At 37.2% G+C, this 18739-nt stretch overlaps 3 protein-coding genes across 21 annotated transcripts; 2 read left to right on the top strand and 1 right to left on the bottom strand.

Annotated features, from left to right (window-relative positions):
- The first annotated feature begins 40 nt into the window (after positions 1 to 40).
- LOC121996696 (probable galacturonosyltransferase-like 3) lies at positions 41 to 1670 on the top strand. Its single transcript, XM_042550755.1, has one exon. It carries the CDS (start codon positions 108 to 110, stop codon positions 1122 to 1124), a length of 1017 nt encoding a protein of 338 aa, XP_042406689.1. The 5' UTR covers positions 41 to 107; the 3' UTR covers positions 1125 to 1670.
- Positions 1671 to 2536: 866 nt separating this feature from the next.
- Positions 2537 to 13434, top strand: LOC121996695 (DEAD-box ATP-dependent RNA helicase 6-like). 2 transcript variants are annotated; one of them, XM_042550754.1, is made up of 10 exons: positions 2537 to 3143; positions 5211 to 5271; positions 5761 to 5995; positions 6464 to 6702; positions 6921 to 7172; positions 7251 to 7431; positions 9183 to 9271; positions 9623 to 9696; positions 9798 to 9931; positions 13086 to 13434. In XM_042550754.1, the coding sequence occupies exons 1-9, from the start codon at positions 2881 to 2883 to the stop codon at positions 9874 to 9876; spliced, it is 1473 nt and encodes a 490-aa protein (XP_042406688.1). In that variant the 5' UTR covers positions 2537 to 2880; the 3' UTR covers positions 9877 to 9931; positions 13086 to 13434. The 2 variants fall into 2 exon arrangements, with proteins under 2 accessions (XP_042406688.1, XP_042406687.1); XM_042550753.1 differs by having other exon boundaries at positions 9798 to 9935.
- Positions 13435 to 14150: 716 nt separating this feature from the next.
- Positions 14151 to 18533, bottom strand: LOC121996693 (pentatricopeptide repeat-containing protein At2g26790, mitochondrial-like). 18 transcript variants are annotated; one of them, XM_042550747.1, is made up of 6 exons: positions 16083 to 18533; positions 15904 to 16013; positions 15766 to 15845; positions 15170 to 15239; positions 14781 to 15038; positions 14151 to 14336 (listed from the first exon to the last, which is right to left on the bottom strand). In XM_042550747.1, exons 1-2 carry the CDS (start codon positions 18412 to 18414, stop codon positions 15949 to 15951), a joined length of 2397 nt encoding a protein of 798 aa, XP_042406681.1. In that variant the 5' UTR covers positions 18415 to 18533; the 3' UTR covers positions 14151 to 14336; positions 14781 to 15038; positions 15170 to 15239; positions 15766 to 15845; positions 15904 to 15948. The 18 variants fall into 18 exon arrangements, with proteins under 18 accessions (XP_042406681.1, XP_042406680.1, XP_042406673.1 ...); XM_042550746.1 differs by having other exon boundaries at positions 15766 to 15826; XM_042550739.1 differs by having other exon boundaries at positions 15170 to 15254; positions 15904 to 18533.
- Positions 18534 to 18739: the final 206 nt, after the last annotated feature.

The raw sequence follows: 18739 nt of genomic DNA, 5'->3' as shown, positions 1-18739 counted from the left end.
ACAGTAAGTTGCTTCCCCCTTATTAATATTATCATGATTGTTTCCCCCATCTCATCTCCTCCGCTCCGCCCTCTTCCTCCTTCCCCTCGCCGCCGCCGCCGCCTCCAATGCCTCTCTCCGCCCTCCTCGCGGCGTTGCTCCTTCTCCTCGCTGCCTACGGGATGGCATTGGCGACCTCCTCGGAACTCCCTCGCTTCCGCGAGGCCCCTGCCTTCCGCAACGGCCCCGGCTGCGCCTCCGCACCCACCGTCCACATCGCCATGACCCTCGACGCCGCCTACCTCCGCGGCTCCCTCGCCGGCGTGCTCTCGGTCCTCCGCCACGCTTCTTGCCCCGAGTCCCTCTTCTTCCACTTCCTCGCCACCCGGCCGCGCCGCTTCCGTCCCGCCGTCGCTGCCTCTTTCCCCTCCCTCGCCTTCGACGTCTACCGCTTCGATCCCGACCTCGTCCGCGGCCGCATCTCCTCCTCCGTCCGCCGCGCCCTCGACCAGCCCCTCAACTACGCGCGCATCTACCTCGCTGACATCCTCCCCCGCTCCGTCCGCCGCGTCATCTACTTTGACTCCGACCTAGTCGTCGTCGACGACGTCGCCCGCCTCTGGGCCACCGACCTCGCCCCGGACCACGTCCTCGCCGCCCCTGAGTACTGCCATGCCAACTTCACCTCCTACTTCACCGACCGATTCTGGTCCGATGCGAACTTTCCCCGCTCCTTCTCCGGCCGCAGCCGCCCGCCATGCTACTTCAACACCGGGGTCATGGTCATGGAGCTCGACCGCTGGCGCGCCGGCGGATACACCCGGATGCTGGAATCCTGGATGGAGGTCCAGAAGCGCGAGGCGCGGATCTACGAGCTCGGCTCGATGCCCCCTTTCCTACTCGTCTTCGCCGGCGAGGTTAAGGGCGTGGAGCATCGGTGGAACCAGCACGGCCTTGGCGGCGATAACGTCGAGGGTTTGTGCCGCGATCTTCACCCGGGACCAGTAAGCCTCCTCCATTGGAGCGGCAAGGGGAAACCCTGGCTCCGCCTCGACGCCGGTCATTCCTGCCCGCTCGACGCACTTTGGGCGCCCTACGACCTCCTTCTCCGCGACGGCCACCACGACCTCTTCGCCGACGTCTAATCTCTCGCCGCTCCTCTTCCAACCATCATCCAACGCGACCGGCGACGCTGACCGTTGCGATCTGATCAGCGAAACGCGGGGTCCACCAGAGTGATCGGTGGGGTTCGAATTCATTCCTCCAACGGGCGCACCACAGGTTCAGGCCCAATGAGTTGGAGGCGTAACAGCTGGCAGCGGGCCCGTGAGCGATTTAAAGGACATCGCCAACCGGCATCAAGCGGTGCGCCGGTGGCGCCCCTTTCGGATTTAATTTAATTTTTTGTGAATACAACCGCTGGTATTGTTAGATAAAGTGCTACTGTTTTTGATGGCGACTCGGAAATAATGAAATCGGACAGAGAGAGGATTATTGAGATTGTTGTTGGTGCTATTGGTCGTTGTAGTGGAAGCCAGTGAGATTGTTTTTTTTGGTTGTAGAATTATGTTTTCTCCCTTTTTCATTGTCGTGACATGTGAGAGGAGGGAATTATATGTGCTTGCAACTTGTGGAGTGGCAAGGAATCCATTGATAGTAGTGGAATAATTGAATTGCCTTCATTATCATGAGATGGATTGTTCTTCTCTTGCTCAAAGTTCGATTGGAGTTGCTTATTGAAAATTTCTTGCTATTACTCTTGTTTTGGAATGTTTGGTTATTTGTTTTATGACTCTGAATTATGTTTGTGCAATCTTATGAGCTTCAATTTATTTGCATAGGATTCTTCAGCTTCATCCATTCAAATATTTCTTGTCAATTTATTTGCATAGGATTCTTCATCTTACTAATTCAACTGCTCTTGTCAATGTGGTCAGCTTAGATTACTATGCTTGTTTATTGAGTAGAATTGCCTAAAATAATTTTCTATTTCCTTTCATTTATTACATTTAAGACTTTGTAAAATTTAATTTGTCAAGGGAACAATAATTAAACTTACTTCAATAATATTATAATGTCGTGATTATAATTATTGTAATTTATAGTACCAATTGTAATCATAACTACTATAATTTATAGTAGCAATACTATAATAATTATTATTTATAATAATTTGATTTAAATGATTTAAAATAGTTACGACCCTAGCTATTATAAGACATGGTATTTATGTTTGTAAATATCAAAAGAACATTAATATTTTTAAATATAAAGATAATAATATATTGTTACTAGTTTTAAAATAGGAAATTCTATTTCTAGCTCTCCGCTTTGAGGCAGGTTAGTTAATGTTAATATACAAAGGGTAATCTACTAATCTTCGCATGTAATAATAAGTAACTTTTTAATGGACGGTTAAGAACATTGGACTGAAAATTTTGTAGGACCAGATTAGTCATCTAAGATTAATCAGCATAAGGGAGATATATGATCTCAACTTGAAAAAAGTAAAGGCCATATCCGTAATTCTACTGGTATCAATGCCCTAACAAGTAAACAACGCGAAACCCCTCAAGCCATCTTCCTCCCCATTCTCTTCCTGCTCGAGCTTCGTGCTGCGTGAGGGAGGTTAGAGCGGACTTACGGTTTTTTATTCGCCAGTAAATCCTCGTCGCTGAATCCATTTCTCGCTCAAATCCTGTTGAAAATCTCGAATCGACGAAATTCTCTCTCTTATTTCGCTCATTTCGATCTTCCCCCGATCGCTAAACCCTAGATTTAGTAGCAGCAGCTTTTCAATTTTTACGTGAATCTCTTGTACTTTTATTTTTTTTTCCGGAGAGATCTTGGGAAACTGTTCTTCGTCGGTCTTCGCGTGGTTGAGTCGCTTAGGAAGGTGAGATGAATCCTCGTGGTAGGTTTCCTCCGCCTGGCATGGGTAACGGGCGAGGAGGTAGCGGGGGCTCAAACCCTGGGTTTTACCCGAGGAATCCTCAGCAACAACCGCAGTATGTGCAGCGGAGCCAAGTGACTAGGCAACCGACCCCGCAGTTTCAGCATCAATATCAGCAGCATCAGCATTGGTCGAGGAGGAACCCTGTGGAGGTCGATTCTGGTGCTTATGAATTAGCAAAGCCCGTTCAAAATGAGACGGCTGATTCCAGGTAAATACAATCCTCGTCAGTGCTGATATTTGCAATTATGTGGAGAATCAGATACTAATGAGTTGTTTCCTATTAACAATGAGCATGATTAGCTGCAGCTTTCAGTGATTTCTCGTGACAATAAATTAGTTAGCATCTACTGACTTGTTTATCTGTCCCTCGAGCATGCTAAAAGATGAGTCACTGAGCCGTCAACTCATCTTGCACAACTTTGGGTTTTCTTTTCTCTTTGGTTTGCAAATAGAGTTTTTCAACCCAATTGAATTGGAAGGATAATGGAAAACACGCATGAATTAACATTATTTTGGGTTGGGATTGGTTTAGTTTTAGTTTTTGCAGCTTTAGTTGATTAATTACTTCTATGACCATGTATGAGCATGGCTTCTGTTGGATGAAAGTAACAATCAGCTCTTTTGGTGCAAAGTTGAGGAAACTGAAGCTATTTTCTTTTGTTCTGGAAGTGAAATGAACTTGAAATCTGTGTTGGCTTTGATGTCATATTCCAAGAAATATTCTGGCTTATGCTTATGTATTAAATGGTCTAAGAAAATAGGTATATTTCCTTCCAAGTATCGTGTATATATTTATTTAACCTACTAAAATATAATAGAATCTAATTAAAATCTAAAAAGATCCTGTTAACTCAGCCACGCACTACTCATAACTTGTATATATTTTTTTTATAATTTCTTTGTGATGATAAGTAATTTAACATCAGCGATGATTCTTTACCTGTCAAAGTTTGAGCACTGAGCAGTCAACTCTTCTTACATATTGTGGTTAACTTCATTAACTACCTGGTAATTTACTTTTTTTGTCTTATTTGCAATCAACCAAACTCAACCAAAGTTAAACATACAGTTCTCCAACCCCACTAAATTTAAAGGATTAAGAAATACTAACTGAATTAACTTTTTGTTGGTATAGTGTTGTAGTTTCATTGAATAATTTACACCTCTATATCCATGCCTGATTATGGCTTCTGTTTGATGGATGTGACGCTCCTGTGCTTTTGGTGTAGAGTGGTAGAAGCTGAAGTCCATTTTCTTTTATTTTGGAAGTGAAATCAACATGTAGGGTTGTTGTCTTTGATTTCAAAATCCATGCAACCTTGTGCTTTAGACTTGTGTATTAAATGGTTTAAATTAATTGGTATATTTCTTTGTAGGCACCCCATTGATTTTTTTTACCTACTCATATATAATAGAATAATCAACTAACTGTTGCTAACAGAACCACCTACAATTCACAGCCTTTTCTGCAACTTCCATAGACTTATGATAAATCTTGGGTACTTATTCAGATTAAGTTATCAAAAGTTTGCTTTTATACAAATAAGGTCGCTTGATCTAGATGTGATTTTGAGAAAAAACTGACTTCTGGGAAGTCAAGTGTGGGAAGCTTTTTTATTATAGTTGAACAAGAGAATCCACTGTCGCTTATTTAGAAACTTATTAAAGGATGGCAGGTAGCAATGCTAGAATTCAGTTGTTTGATAACTAAGAATACAGTTTTAACTGATTGGGACAATGAGGCATCATGTTACAATTCAATCTTACTGAATGTAATTATCTCCTTAACAATTCTAGGCATCATGTTCCTAACTACTCTATTTAATGCTACAGGAGTGCATCATCGTCATCTTAATGCTTAGATAAACTTTTACACTCGTTAACTGGAGTTTTTCTGTTTTTGCTCTCCCTATACCATTTTTAATTTCAAGTTTAACCAATTCAACTTTTCTAACGATATAATTTATTGGTCATTTTCTAGCATATCCATACCATCCTTACATATTCCTCTAATTTCATCATTTATTGGAGGTAAACGTAGTTGTTCTTAGTAAAAAGTGTATTTGAGTTTATCTTTTTCTATTTACCCACATATCCATAGTAACAATCATATCTCTGCCACAAAAGTGTCATGTAGCTGGTGCACATTATTTAGATGTATTGATATTGCCACTTATTTATTTTGCTAAAAGGGAAGTCATTTTCTGTTATAACAATAGTAAAAATATATGCACCGTTGCATCATTCTTGTTAATTTTTATGTTGATAATATCAGTTCCCAAGATTGGAAGGCGCAATTAAAGATTCCCCCTCGTGACACCCGCTACAAAACAGAGGTAAAATTAGTTTTTCCTTAACTCTGTATGATTTAGAAAATGTATTATACATGTTTACCTTGTTCATCATTCGAATCAAGAAATATGTATGTTAATAAAATCCAACCAATTACTAGTATGATTAAATGAGGTTAAACAGGCGTATACTCAGAGCTCTGCATAATAAAATTCTAAACTTCCAGATGCATATATATTCATATCTAGTATTTTATATATTTGACTCTACATTGTTTCCAAAATGTATTTAATACATATATTCTTTATGCCAGTGCTACAAATCCAAAATTTAGCCTATACTTTCATGAGAACGTCCTATTCAGTCAAAGAAGCACCTTCCATCAAGATTGTTAGATCAATGTGAAATTCTTCTTTTGTCAGTGAATTAGACCATGAATTTTAGATTATATGGTGGTTATTTTTTGGCTGGCAAGTCATATTTCTGTACGACTATGTCTATTCTTGTTATAGTTGTGACCATTCACTTGCTAGGATGTGACTGCAACAAAAGGAAATGAGTTTGAAGATTATTTTCTGAAGCGAGAACTTCTTATGGGCATATATGAGAAAGGTTTTGAAAGGCCTTCGCCTATTCAGGAAGAAAGCATCCCTATTGCACTCACTGGTTGTGACATTCTTGCGAGAGCTAAAAATGGGACTGGAAAGACAGCTGCATTTTGTATTCCTGCACTTGAAAAAATTGAGCAAGATCACAATGTCATTCAAGGTTTTCCCTCACTATTTTTTCTTGTTCCACAGAAATGTTGTAACTGTGCTTTGATGTTTATTTTTATTCAATCAAATATGAACGTTAGAAATTTTGTTGGTTTATTTTTGCCTTTGCTTGTCTTCGGGTTTTCTGTGTTCTTGAGCACGACAACTCTGAAGTGTGTATGCATTCTTTGCATGCTGATTTGCTAAGGTGATAATGTGTGAAATTATCTTTCTTTCTGTAAGATACTAAATATGATAATAATATTTCTCCTACTGTTTAAAGATCCTTTAGGAATAATGTACTATACCTGATTGCAATGTTTCTGCAACTCAAAATGGTAGCATACATCAAAGACCCATGCTAGTTACTTGAGCTGCATAATTTGTCTGTATGAAAATGCCCTTCACACACGATATAGCTTTGTATTCTGAGATTTTATTTTTTTTGTTACCCATTAATTGCTAAATTTTTTTTATTCAGGTATGATATTGGTTCCCACGAGAGAATTAGCTCTTCAAACGTCACAAGTTTGTAAGGAACTTGGAAAACATCTGAAGATTCAGGTTATGGTAACTACTGGAGGAACTAGCTTGAAGGATGATATTATGCGGTTATATCAACCTGTTCATTTACTGGTTGGGACTCCTGGTCGAATACTTGATCTTGCAAATAAAGGCATTTGTGATTTGGATTTCTGTTCCATGCTTATCATGGATGAGGTAATATTTTGAAGCTTGATCTTACTGTACTAGGTCAATGTTTGCTTCAGTTTTGAGCAAATAATATTGTCCTTTGAACCCTATATCTATAACTTGTACTCTTGTGTTTTTTCTTCTTTTAATCATATCTCTAAAATGTGATTCTAATGATAGCCACTTGTGAAACTGGTCCTATTTGGTCTCTTTTCTGATGAAATTGCAGTTTTGCTTTTTAACAGGCTGACAAGCTTCTCTCTCCTGAGTTTCAACCATCAATAGAGCAGCTCATTCAGTTTCTTCCTGCTAATAGACAAATTTTAATGTTTTCAGCAACATTTCCTGTTACTGTTAAGGATTTTAAAGACAGATACCTACCAAAACCATATATTATCAATCTAATGGATGAACTCACACTGAAGGGAATAACCCAATATTATGCTTTTGTAGAAGAGAGGCAGAAGGTCCACTGCCTGAATGCCCTTTTCTCAAAGGTTATCCTCAATTTGGACTATTTTCTAGTTTGAAATGCTCTATCAGTCTGAAAATGACAAGTTTACTTGTTTTGACAGCTTCAAATTAATCAATCCATTATATTCTGTAACTCTGTTAATCGGGTGGAACTATTAGCAAAGAAAATCACAGAGTTGGGTTATTCTTGCTTCTACATTCATGCTAAAATGTTGCAAGATCACAGGAATCGTGTCTTCCATGACTTCCGCAATGGTGCATGCAGGAACCTTGTTTGCACAGGTATGCTATTGGTTTTAAATCTTTATTAGTTTTTACTCGGAATCAATCATTCGTATTCTTAGTGTGCCTGTAACTGTCGGTCTTCTAGACAATAAGCTAGGCTTGTCTTATTACTCTTTGCATATGTATTAGTTGAATAATGACTCATGGAAATATTGTTGCGAACATGATTTCAAGATCTGGATGTTCTCAAGATCTAGTACCTTTTTTTTTTTTTTTTAATTTAGTGTACCAGGCGATTGGATTGAGTCACTTTATGAGGTGAGATTTCATGGTTCTCACTATTTTTTTTTTTATTTCTTATATTTTTATTTCTTTATTTTGTGCAAATCCTATGTATTGGCATAACTCGTAGGTGATATCTAGTTGTGATTTAAGTATTTAGAGTTATTTTCTCTCTCTCTACTCCCTCATTTTTTCCTTCCTCTCTTATCCTTTTTCTTCTCTCATTCTCTAATCTCAAGAGATTGTGTATTGCCAAGGTCACGATGTATAAGTCCTAGCTATTTGAGGCTAGCTACATGGATCTTGTGAAGTTATATTACAAGGATAATTGGGGTATATGATTTTTTTTTTAGTATCCCACAATCTTTCTTGTTCCTGATTGTTGTCCTTGAGTGGTATGAGAAGATCAAAATCTAGATGACTAATTGGTTCTAACTTCAGTTGTTTTAGATGTTTTTTTTAGATTTGAGAATGTGTGCTCTTCAATTCCTTTATTAGTGTTGATGTATTTGTTTGTTAGGTTTGAAAAATGATTTTGATTTTGTGTGTGTGTGTGTGTGTTTAAATTTATCATACATTGTTATGATGTTTATTTTTTGAAATTACTTGCATTTCTTTGCCTGCGCAAAAGCCTAGTGTCTCAGTCAACAATAGCATTTTGGTGCTATAGAGGGGATGTGAGATGCCTATAATCCTCAATGGCACCTGTTTATTTCTATGATCTTGTAGTAACTTGTTTCACTAATGTTGGGATAGTCGTACCTTGACTGTTGTTTATGTTATTGTCTGCAACGCTTGGAGTCATTATGTTTTGGAAGAGAGGTAATCATATATACAGTTAGTTAAGCTGCCTAGAATGGTTGTTTATCCCATTGCACCCTTTTATATAAGATTCAGTGATTATTTTAATTTTTTTGAAATTTGACTGGCAATAATAATTATCCAACATAGATGTTCATCACAGGAAAAGATACTACTGGACAAATAAATACATATATACCATGCAGTTCTATAGACAAACTAACAATAGGAGAGGAACTAAGAGAAACTCTTCTCTAATTACCTTGGAATATACTGTCTGATTCTACCAGGTGCATTGTCTCCTCTTTTGTCTTCATCTTGCTACTCTTGATGAGGAACTTCTGGTCCAATTACCTTGAAATTGGATGTCAGACAACTGCGGTATATGTCATCCTTAATGAGTAAAGAGTAAATTTTCTAGTTCAGTCAATCCCGCATTTTTTTTTTCAAAAAGAAATATTAAGTACATAAAATTGTGAGTAACTCTCTTTAGTTTATCATTATAAAAAAGACCATCCATATTGGTTTCTGTTGTATATAGAATTTAAATCTGAACTATATTTCTACATTTATGATTCATTATTTCGATTTCATTGGCCATTCTTTCTTGTTTTTTAGATATTCGATTTTTGCCTACGACATGAATTAATGGCGCACAAATGATATGTTTGATATCTTGCTCATAGAATGCTTGTTTCTTATAACATATTTGGCTACTTTTGCAGATCTCTTTACCAGAGGAATTGACATTCAAGCTGTTAATGTTGTCATCAATTTTGATTTTCCAAAGAACTCTGAAACATATCTTCACAGGGTATGATCTTAATACTTGATTGTTTATATTAACTGAGAGTTTGTCGAAACATGAACTTGTCAATAGCATTTCTTTATTAATTCAAATAGAAGCAGAATTTTTAAAAAAAGAACTACCATCTAATTTAAAAGCGACTCTTATGAGGTTTGTTGATATAACTTTATTTTTTAAGAAAATGACATTTTGATTCGATTTTCTTGAGAAAGAAATGAGGTATAGGTTGACTGGCATCACCTTGATTATGTCTGCGCGTCCATGTCATTGAATCATCAAATACATTTGGCTATTTAACTGCATTATGCCAAATTTATTGTAATTTGTTCCTGTAGGCTGACAGTTGGGTTGTTTCAGGTTGGTCGTTCAGGAAGATATGGTCATCTTGGTTTAGCTGTCAATCTTATTACCTATGAAGATCGTTTTAACTTGTATGATGGCTTGCCAATCCTCAAGCTACTATTGCATCAATTTCATTTTATTTTTCATCACTACCCTATTCCCTGACAAAAAAATAATTGCTTCACTACAGGTATCGGATTGAACAAGAGCTTGGAACTGAGATAAAACAGATTCCCCCACAGATTGATCAAGCTATATACTGTCGGTGATGTGCAGTTTTGACAATTTCATAGTGAATAAACTACATGGCTACTTGCATACCTGGCAAGTACGAACTCTCACATTTTTAATATTTCTTAATTTATATCTAATTAACATAGTCTCTACTAATGCAACCTGTCCACCTGTCACCAATATCAAATGATGCAAGAGAATAAAAACCTGTTTGTGTTATATGATATATTTGTGGTTAAAACTACCTACGGCATTTTTATTTCGTTAATATTCCTGTCTGTCAAATTCACTTCATGACTGTACTCATGTCATGCTTCTTCTATATTATTATAATTTTATATATTGTTTTTTTTGTCAAGTTTTACCCGTTATCGGTTTATCTGGTATTGTCTGCTTAGTTATCTCTGTTTATTTCATATATATTCTTGTCAGGGATATTCTATAGACTACCAAGATCACTCTAACTGTGAAATTGGTAGATTCATTTCTAGGTGGCTGGGTTAAGATTTAACAATTTTGGCGGTAGATTGTTGGCATAATTAACCAAAATTGCTAAAATTTAAGAAAGACCTGAAGTAATGGAATCATAAGCTTTTGATTTAGCAAGGGAGGGGTGACATGAAAATGTTGAAGGGAAGGGGAAGAGGTCACCATGAATTTTTCTCCCCTTGGATTAATCTCTCAACGGTAATCATAGTTAAGATACCTCATCTAGGAGATACAATACCATTCTCAGTGATGAGAGCAGTAGTTGTAATTGATCAATTCACATTGATGGTAGCATAATAATTCAATGCCATTTTAATTAATCATAAAGTAAACTAAATCAAACCTGGATATTTTTGTGATTGGTTTTTATTATTAGTGGTTAGGCATTGTAATATTTTATCAAAATATATTTTAATTTAATACTCTTTTCCTTTATATTTGTCTAAAAATAGTTGCTATTTGATATTAAAATTTTACAAAATCTTAATTCTTGAATGTTAATTTGGTTCAAGAATAACCAAATTAAAAATTTCATTGATATGCTACTTAGACTTAGTGTTGTTTGCTTATAAAAAATTTAATATAAAGTACTCAATATGATCTAGTTCAGTCTGGGTTGCTTCAAATGACACCCCTTGAATGAAGCAAGCATATTAAATATGTATTCCAGTTTAAAAACCATACTTTGTTATCCAAATTATATTAAATAATTAGTCTTTCTGTGCCCCGAATTGAATACAATATTGTATCCTTTATGTCCTTGTGGTCGCTAATTATGTTACCAAAAGTTGACCTGAATCCTTTCCTCTGCCTCGAATGCAAATGTTACTGACTTCTTTGGAATGCAAATCCTATGGAGGGGTCCTCCATAGAAATTTCTATTGATGCTTCCTTTTCAGCCTCTCGATCTGGCAGGATTTTGATTTCAGCCATTGATGGCTATTTAATAAAGAATCAATGGCCAAGAACAAATTCCGACCTGATCAGGCAGTTTGAAATGACCGTTTATCAAATCTATGTTCACTCCTACGATCACCTCTTCAAGGAAGCTTAAAGTATTAGTAACTTGAACATTCTACAGGTTTGCATGCGGGGTGGGCCTCTTCCAATACTAATATCGTTGTTGTCTTTGATGTTTTTTTTGAGAAAAAAAATCAAAAGGGTATCCCAAATTAAATGAAACATAAAATGGGTGTCTCTTTAATGATTCTTTTTTTCTGAAAATACCCTTTTGATTCAATGTTGTTGTAGCAGCTATCAGTAACTGCTACAACGTGTAGAAGCTACAAAGTATTTGATATAATGTGTAGAAAATATCAAGTAGCTACTACGTGTTTAGAGTGAGTTTATGATTTATATCGTGCAGAAACTACCGAGTTGCTGTTACAACGTATTTAAGCTGAGTTTAGAATTTTAGGGTTGTAGTAACTACATGGAAAGAGCATGCACATCAAATTCCCTAAACAAAGATTTTGCCTAAAATTTTATATTTTACATTTTTTTTTTTTTGCATTAGCTAACCTACCCATTCCCTAAATTTAGATTTTATAAATTAGTACTTTAAATTTGGGGAATGGAATTCGTTACCTAAACATTAAATATTATTTCCTCTAATTCTCATTTTCCACTTCCACGTTTGCCATTTCACAGATAATAAGAGGAAAGAAAAAATAATAAAAAAAAATAAAGATATGATAAATTATAAGGAAGTTGATGTATTATGTAGTGAAAAGTGGATATTTAAATTTAATAAAGTAGTTCTTTTATCTTGAATTTTAAATTTTGGATAAGGAATTTGATGTGGATGTTTTAACTAATACAACAGTTTAAAAGTAATTTTCATGAAGTTAAATAATTTTGACCAAATTGAGAAATAGTATTTTGATATAATAGTGTTTAGAGATCTTAAATCCTAAACGCATTGTAGCAGTTACTGGTAGCTTCTATACGTTGTAGTAGTTATTGGATAGCTTCTCCACGGTGTAAATCTCAAACTCTAAACTCATCCTAAACATGTAGTAGCTACTGGGTAACTTCTACATATTGTAGTAGCTACCCCGTCACTTCTACACATTGTAATAACTACTCGGTAGCTTCTACAATAGCGTTGGGTCAAGGGATATTTTCGGGATAAAAACATTGAAGGGGAGTCTTGGATTTATGTTTTTTTGAAAAAAGTTCCCTTATGATATTTGTAAAATTTGGGATGCCTTTTTTATTTTTGCCCAACTTTTTTGTGGGTAAAATTCAAAAGGGCGCCCCTTGTTTATTGAATTGTCAAAAGCACACCCTACCTCTCTTGTAAAATGATACACCTGTTTTCCACTAAAGTTGCAATTTATTTTCACTATTATCTTTCTCCTATTTTTTTTTATCTAAATTGACATTTTGTAGCTGTTACGATATTATAACTGCTTCAACTAAGCAGCTGCATATTTATAGTAGTTGCAGACCCGTAGCTACTACAACTATTGAGCTATCACACAGTTATAGCAGCTTTTAGCTGCTACAACGCGACTCTGAATATAGATTGAGGCGGAATATAGACGAGAGTGTATGTCAGAAGTAAATATTGTACTGGAGGGTAGAAGGAAAATGTACAAGGGATGGAACATCCTTTTGATAATAAATCAATATAGCTGGACATAATAAGTTCACTGTTTTTTGTAATAGTCAAAGGGAGGCCCTTTTTTGTAATAGTTTTTTAGGATTGTTATACCGTGTCTAACTTATTCTTCTGTGTTTATACATGCAGGATTCATATCGCCGACCTTGTATGTGATGCCCAAGAGGGATTCACTTGCGAAGTGAACTTATTATGTCCAGCTAAAATCGTATTTTAGGTTATTTTCTGGTACTCATCTGTGTGTTGTATTCAGAAGTAGATTTCTCTAGCGCATACTCGAGAAGGCATTGAACTCTCTTTGCACTGCTGCTGTGTTGGTGATTAGATGATTATTGTTGCTTCATGCTATTGCCATCCCATCAAATGCAGCAGAGTCGATGATTGCAAAGCGGGATTAGGATGTGTAGCTTGTTAACATCATGAATTCTGAAACAGCTGCTCATGTTTATATGTTCATACTATAGACTGATTGTGTGGCCGTGCTGCTTTTGCGTTGTGCCGTGTACATGGTTTCTGCTAATATCTAAAAATCAGCTATCGCATAAATATGACGCCTATTTGATTCACAGCTATTGCCTATGAAAAGCCTGAAGTTTGATGTGGATTTCTACTATGCAATCGTGAATATACAAACAAATCTTTTGTTCATGCAACTCAGTGTATATTCACGAATGCATCTAACTTTGACCCCACAGTTCATCCGAGTTGGTATGTGGTGGGATGCTTGTCACATGAGGTCTGTCACATGTTCGCTGAGGATGTTGTGATTTACCTTCCTCGTGATGACCTTGAGTCGGGTGCAGCGGGGGCGCTGGGGGCGAGCGATTTCGCCTTTTGTCACACGAATGCATCTAACTTTTATAAATCCTGATGCAACCGAATAAGGGCATTGTTCGACATGTCTGACAAATCTTATGTTATCATTCCAATTAAGTCGTCCAACCTCATTAATACCTTTAATTGATTCAGCAAAGCAATTAATAAAAATTACTGAGTGTTGTTCGAACATATTGGAGACAAGTTCATGGGCTACATTTAGGCGAACGGAAACTAGGTTAAGGTTGATTAATTCAAAGTGGTGGCGCAACCTAAATATGTAAATAAATGGACCAATCAACCCATTTATTGAATTAAATTAATTTTATATTTTATATAATTTGTTGGAAATTTAATAAACGACCCATCAATCCATCATTTAAAAAAAAAAGTTTAAAATGTTCTGTATACTTGGACACGAAAAACACAATTTATTTACGACAGATTAATGACCACGAATTGGCACTTGTCTCTCTAATTCATGCTTAGCTGCTTCACACGCACCTGCATAGCATCAGTTTATTGAACTCAACGCAGGAAGCGTTCGGGTGTCCACTCAGCTACCTACCAGAATATAAATAAGAACGTTAAATTTGGGTTAAGGATTAGCAGTGTTATTTTACTTTACAAGAAAGCTTCATTTGATGGCTCTTACATGCTAACAAAATCTATTTATGGTGGGAGATAAACTAAGTCTGGTAAACATCTATTCCACCAATCCCAGTGCAACACGTGGTTCTGATGCAGCTGGGCTTATGTAAGTAAATTTATATATGCATGCATCTTTGCTTTGCTACATAAATTTGTTTACTAGCGCATACCGATCCTAGCTCCAGGGCTCGAGAGATCACAGAGCATGGTTATTGGGATGAAATTTACAATTTAGAGATCTGAGGGATGATCAACAACTAGAACAACTCAAAACCTCTATCTCAGAAAATGATTGTAGTCATTGCATGAATATTTGGGTTGGAAGTACAAAAACAAGTTGGGGTTGTGGAGAAATACCTGTCCTCGCGTCAGAGAAATGAGTATGGCAGATGAAGAATCTGCGTTCTTTTACATCATGTATGACGGCCTAATCCCATAGATAGCAGATAAATCTGCATATTCTCAAATCATGCTGGAGTTGTCACAGACTTGTATTTGCAAATTCATCAGATAACTATTCATCATCAAGCTGTGTTCCCAACTATTTGAGGCTCGCTGCATCATCTTATCACTTCATTGAGCTCCATGCAAAGGCCATATCGCTCTATATGTGTCCTACAATAGAATGGAGGAGGAAGATCATTAATCATTCATTCAGTAGACCGGGTTCTGAAAAGGAGATGAAAACTGAGAAAAATAGTTACAGATTCAGACAAACATTTGATTTTATGATAGATGGAACTGACCTTTAAATTGGATATATATGTAGAGAGACGATTGGTCCCCTTTCAATTTCCAACTTTTTAAGCTGAAAACCTATAACATATTCACCTGATGAATGAGAATCTATTACTCCTTTCAAAAATACAAACTTCCACAAGATACAAGATCAAATTAAACAACAAATAAAACATAGGGTCTACTCAGAAAAAAAAGAAGATCCAAATTAAAAGCTTAAAAAATGGAATTTAGATGCAAAATGGTAAAAGATTGTCTGCGTGATTCAAAATATGCAGGAGAGGTTCAGGAGATTATCATCCCAGAACTCTGAACAGTTCATTAGTTTAAGCAAAATTGGCACCCAGAGTGCTACCATGTTAGATTCCCCTTCATGAGTTTCTAATTCAATGTCAGTTTTCAACCAGCTTAATTGATTTAAACTCAATGAGTCAATTAAATGAATCATGCTAGTTAAAATATGGTTTAGAATTTTAAAATGCATTACTTTATAACAAGCCTAACATAGCAATAAATGCTCCAGAGAAGTCATTACAAAATTATACTTATGTCTGATAAAAGTTTGAAACCAAATCCGATAAATGAAATTAAAATGTAATCATACATGTGTATGACCTGTGCTCTTTTAAAGCAGCAACATCCATGGCCTCCGAGATAATTGTAACCTGCAATAGCTATCGCCATCTAAACAAATGAAAGTACATATTAGAACATTGAATCACTATATATAAATTGCATGTACCTGCTGAAAAGTAATTCTTTACAGTGAAGCAAACACAGTGACTGATCAAGTGTCGGAAGGAAGATCTACAGACTGAAACAATTTAGGTGACAAGTTCCACCTTGCCATCACTGATAAAACAACTAAATCAGGTTTAACTCCTTTCAGTATCATTTCTTCCAACAACATTTCAGCCTTACCAATTTGACCGAGGTGACAATAACCACATAAAAGAGCAGTATATGTGCAGGCATCTGGTAATATTCCTCTTGCAATCATCTCAGAAAGAAGTCTGTTAGCAGCCTGAACACATTCCATCTTGAAATAACCATCAATCAAAACAGTATAGCAGACTATATCTGGTTTGATCTCCATTTCCTTCATGCTATTCAAAAGAATTAAGAACTTGGATTTCATTTCACTTATGCATTCTTTCTTGTCACGATACAGCCAACCTAGATGATGATTTGCCTTTAGATGGCCATCCAGTATGACTGTGAAAGCATGTACATCAACAGGAATTCCTCTTTCAATCATCTCACGAAATAACTGGCAAGCTTCATGCAAGAAATTGACCTTGCAGTATCCATTCATTAGTGTAGTATATACTACAACATCTGGTGACACCCCTCGTTTCCTCATATCCTCAAACCAAATCTTAGCATTAGTCATGTCTCCTACTCGAGAATAAGCTCCAATAAGTTTACAATAGGTTATCTTGTCTGGGGTAATATGCCTATCTAACATAGTCTTAATCACCATTGAAGCTGTCCTTAAATCTCCCTTATTACACAGCTCACTTACAAGCTTTGAGCAGGCAATCTCATTTACAAGATGCCCTTGCTTAGATAGCCAGATAAAAAGTGCACAGGCCTCCTTTGTATTATTAAGTTCTATCTGAGCTGAGACCATCGCACTTGGAAGAAGGGATTTTTGACCAATCCCCTTTTCTTCTAATGACATAAATAACTTTTCTGCTTCCTCTAATTTGTTTTCTCTGCAGAGCCTATCAATTATCAAATGATAGGTCCTTTCAGTAGGTTGTACGCCATGGTTGATCATATAAAGTACAAGATCAGATGCCTTGTCCACAAAACCATTTTTACAAAAACCTTTGGCAAGTATATTGAATGTCACGGGATCAGGATGCACATTGATCTTCATCATACCAGCGAACACTTTTTCAGCATTGATGATATCACAATTCTTGCAAAACCCTTTTATCAAATTTGTTAAGTGAATTCTATCTGGAGCTATTCCCTGACTCTCCATCTCATCAAGCAAGTTTACTGCTTCACTCATCTTTCCCAACTTACAATAAATGTCTAGTCCAATACTGTAAAGAATTTTATCATGGTAAATTTCTGATGCTCTAACTTTGTTTAAGTAATGTAAAGCTGCAGAAGCCATGCCCCTCTTACAGAAACATTGAATTAAGATGCTAACTGCAACATGATCCTTCCTAATACCCTTTGAGATCATCTCCTCCCGAAGATCTAATGCTCTCACTACATTACCTCCGCCACAGTGGCCTTGAATGAGACAGCAATAGCTGAACCCATCAGCGTGCACTCCATTTTTCTTCATATATTCCAAAATATTTTCTGCTTCTTCAACTCTATTCTTCTTACACAATCTGCTAATCACTTTGTTATAAGAAACAAGAGGCAAAATTACACCCTCACTCGCAATTTCTTCAAGAAACAAATAAGCCAAATCAGGTCTTTCATTGGCACACATTCCTTCTAGAACCGTTTGGCAAGTAATTTGATCGAGCTGAACACCAACTTCCTTCATCACATTCAAGACACTCAACGCCTCATCCAACTTTCCCTCTTGACACATTGCCTTGATCAATATGGTGAACATGTAAACATCCGGATGCATTCCAAGCATCTCCAATGTATCAAACACCTGCAGTAACATATGTAAGTTGCCATTTTCTGCGAGGCAATTCATTAGGTAACTACAAAGCTTCATTGAAGGAACGAAACCAAGTTCTGGGAGCTGACAGAACGCCTCGGTGGCCTGTTTATACATGCCGCAGAGCGTATATGCCTTAACAAGCGCACCGAAGACCACAACGAGCGTATCAGTGCTAGTAGAATTGCAACGAAGGACATCAAAGAGGGCAGAGACCCCAAAATCCAAACTTCCTTGGCTGACAACAAACCTATCGGAGAAAACTTCTACCAACCGATTCCGACGATCAGCTTCTCCCAAAATGCGAACGAGTTCAGCAAAAGTGCAAAGAGTGTGTCGGAAGCCGAGGTTCTCAAACACCTTGAAGGAAGCGAGAGCGGCGCAAGGTTTCCTGCGGAACTTGCGCAGGACGCAGACGACAAAAGGAACGGACAAGCGGCAAGCAGGAAGTCGGGGCACCGCGGTATCCAAGTTCTGCTTATCTCCAACTTCTTGAAAGACGGTGTCTTCGATAACGGCGGCGTTAGCCCAACGGATAGAGCGGCGCAAAGGAGGAGCAGCGGCGGCGGGATTAGGAAGAACGATTGGGAGTTGGCGGAGCCGCCGCATGGCACGTCGGAAGATGAATTGGGTCGCAGAAGGCGATCATTGAGGTGTGAAAAAATAAAAAAAAGAAGAACAAAAATGTAGAAGGGGGCTAGGATTTGTGGCCTTGAAGGTGGTTGGTTGTCTTAAACCCTAAATGGCGTAGAATTGAAGATTGAACCTACGGCAAAATTGTCGTTTTGCCCTAGATATTTTTTTTTCAAAAACCCTGAAATTTTCAAAATTGCTACAATACCTATATAATTTCCAAAATCTTACATTTCACCTTTCAATGATATTATAACATAAGAGCAAAAATCAAAAGGACTCTCCAAATTATATAAATCAA

Source organism: Zingiber officinale, chromosome 6A (assembly GCF_018446385.1).
Source record: "Zingiber officinale cultivar Zhangliang chromosome 6A, Zo_v1.1, whole genome shotgun sequence".
NCBI lineage: Eukaryota > Viridiplantae > Streptophyta > Magnoliopsida > Zingiberales > Zingiberaceae > Zingiber > Zingiber officinale.
Note: the sequence above shows the minus strand (reverse complement) of the source record. Positions and strands in the feature narration are given on the sequence as shown.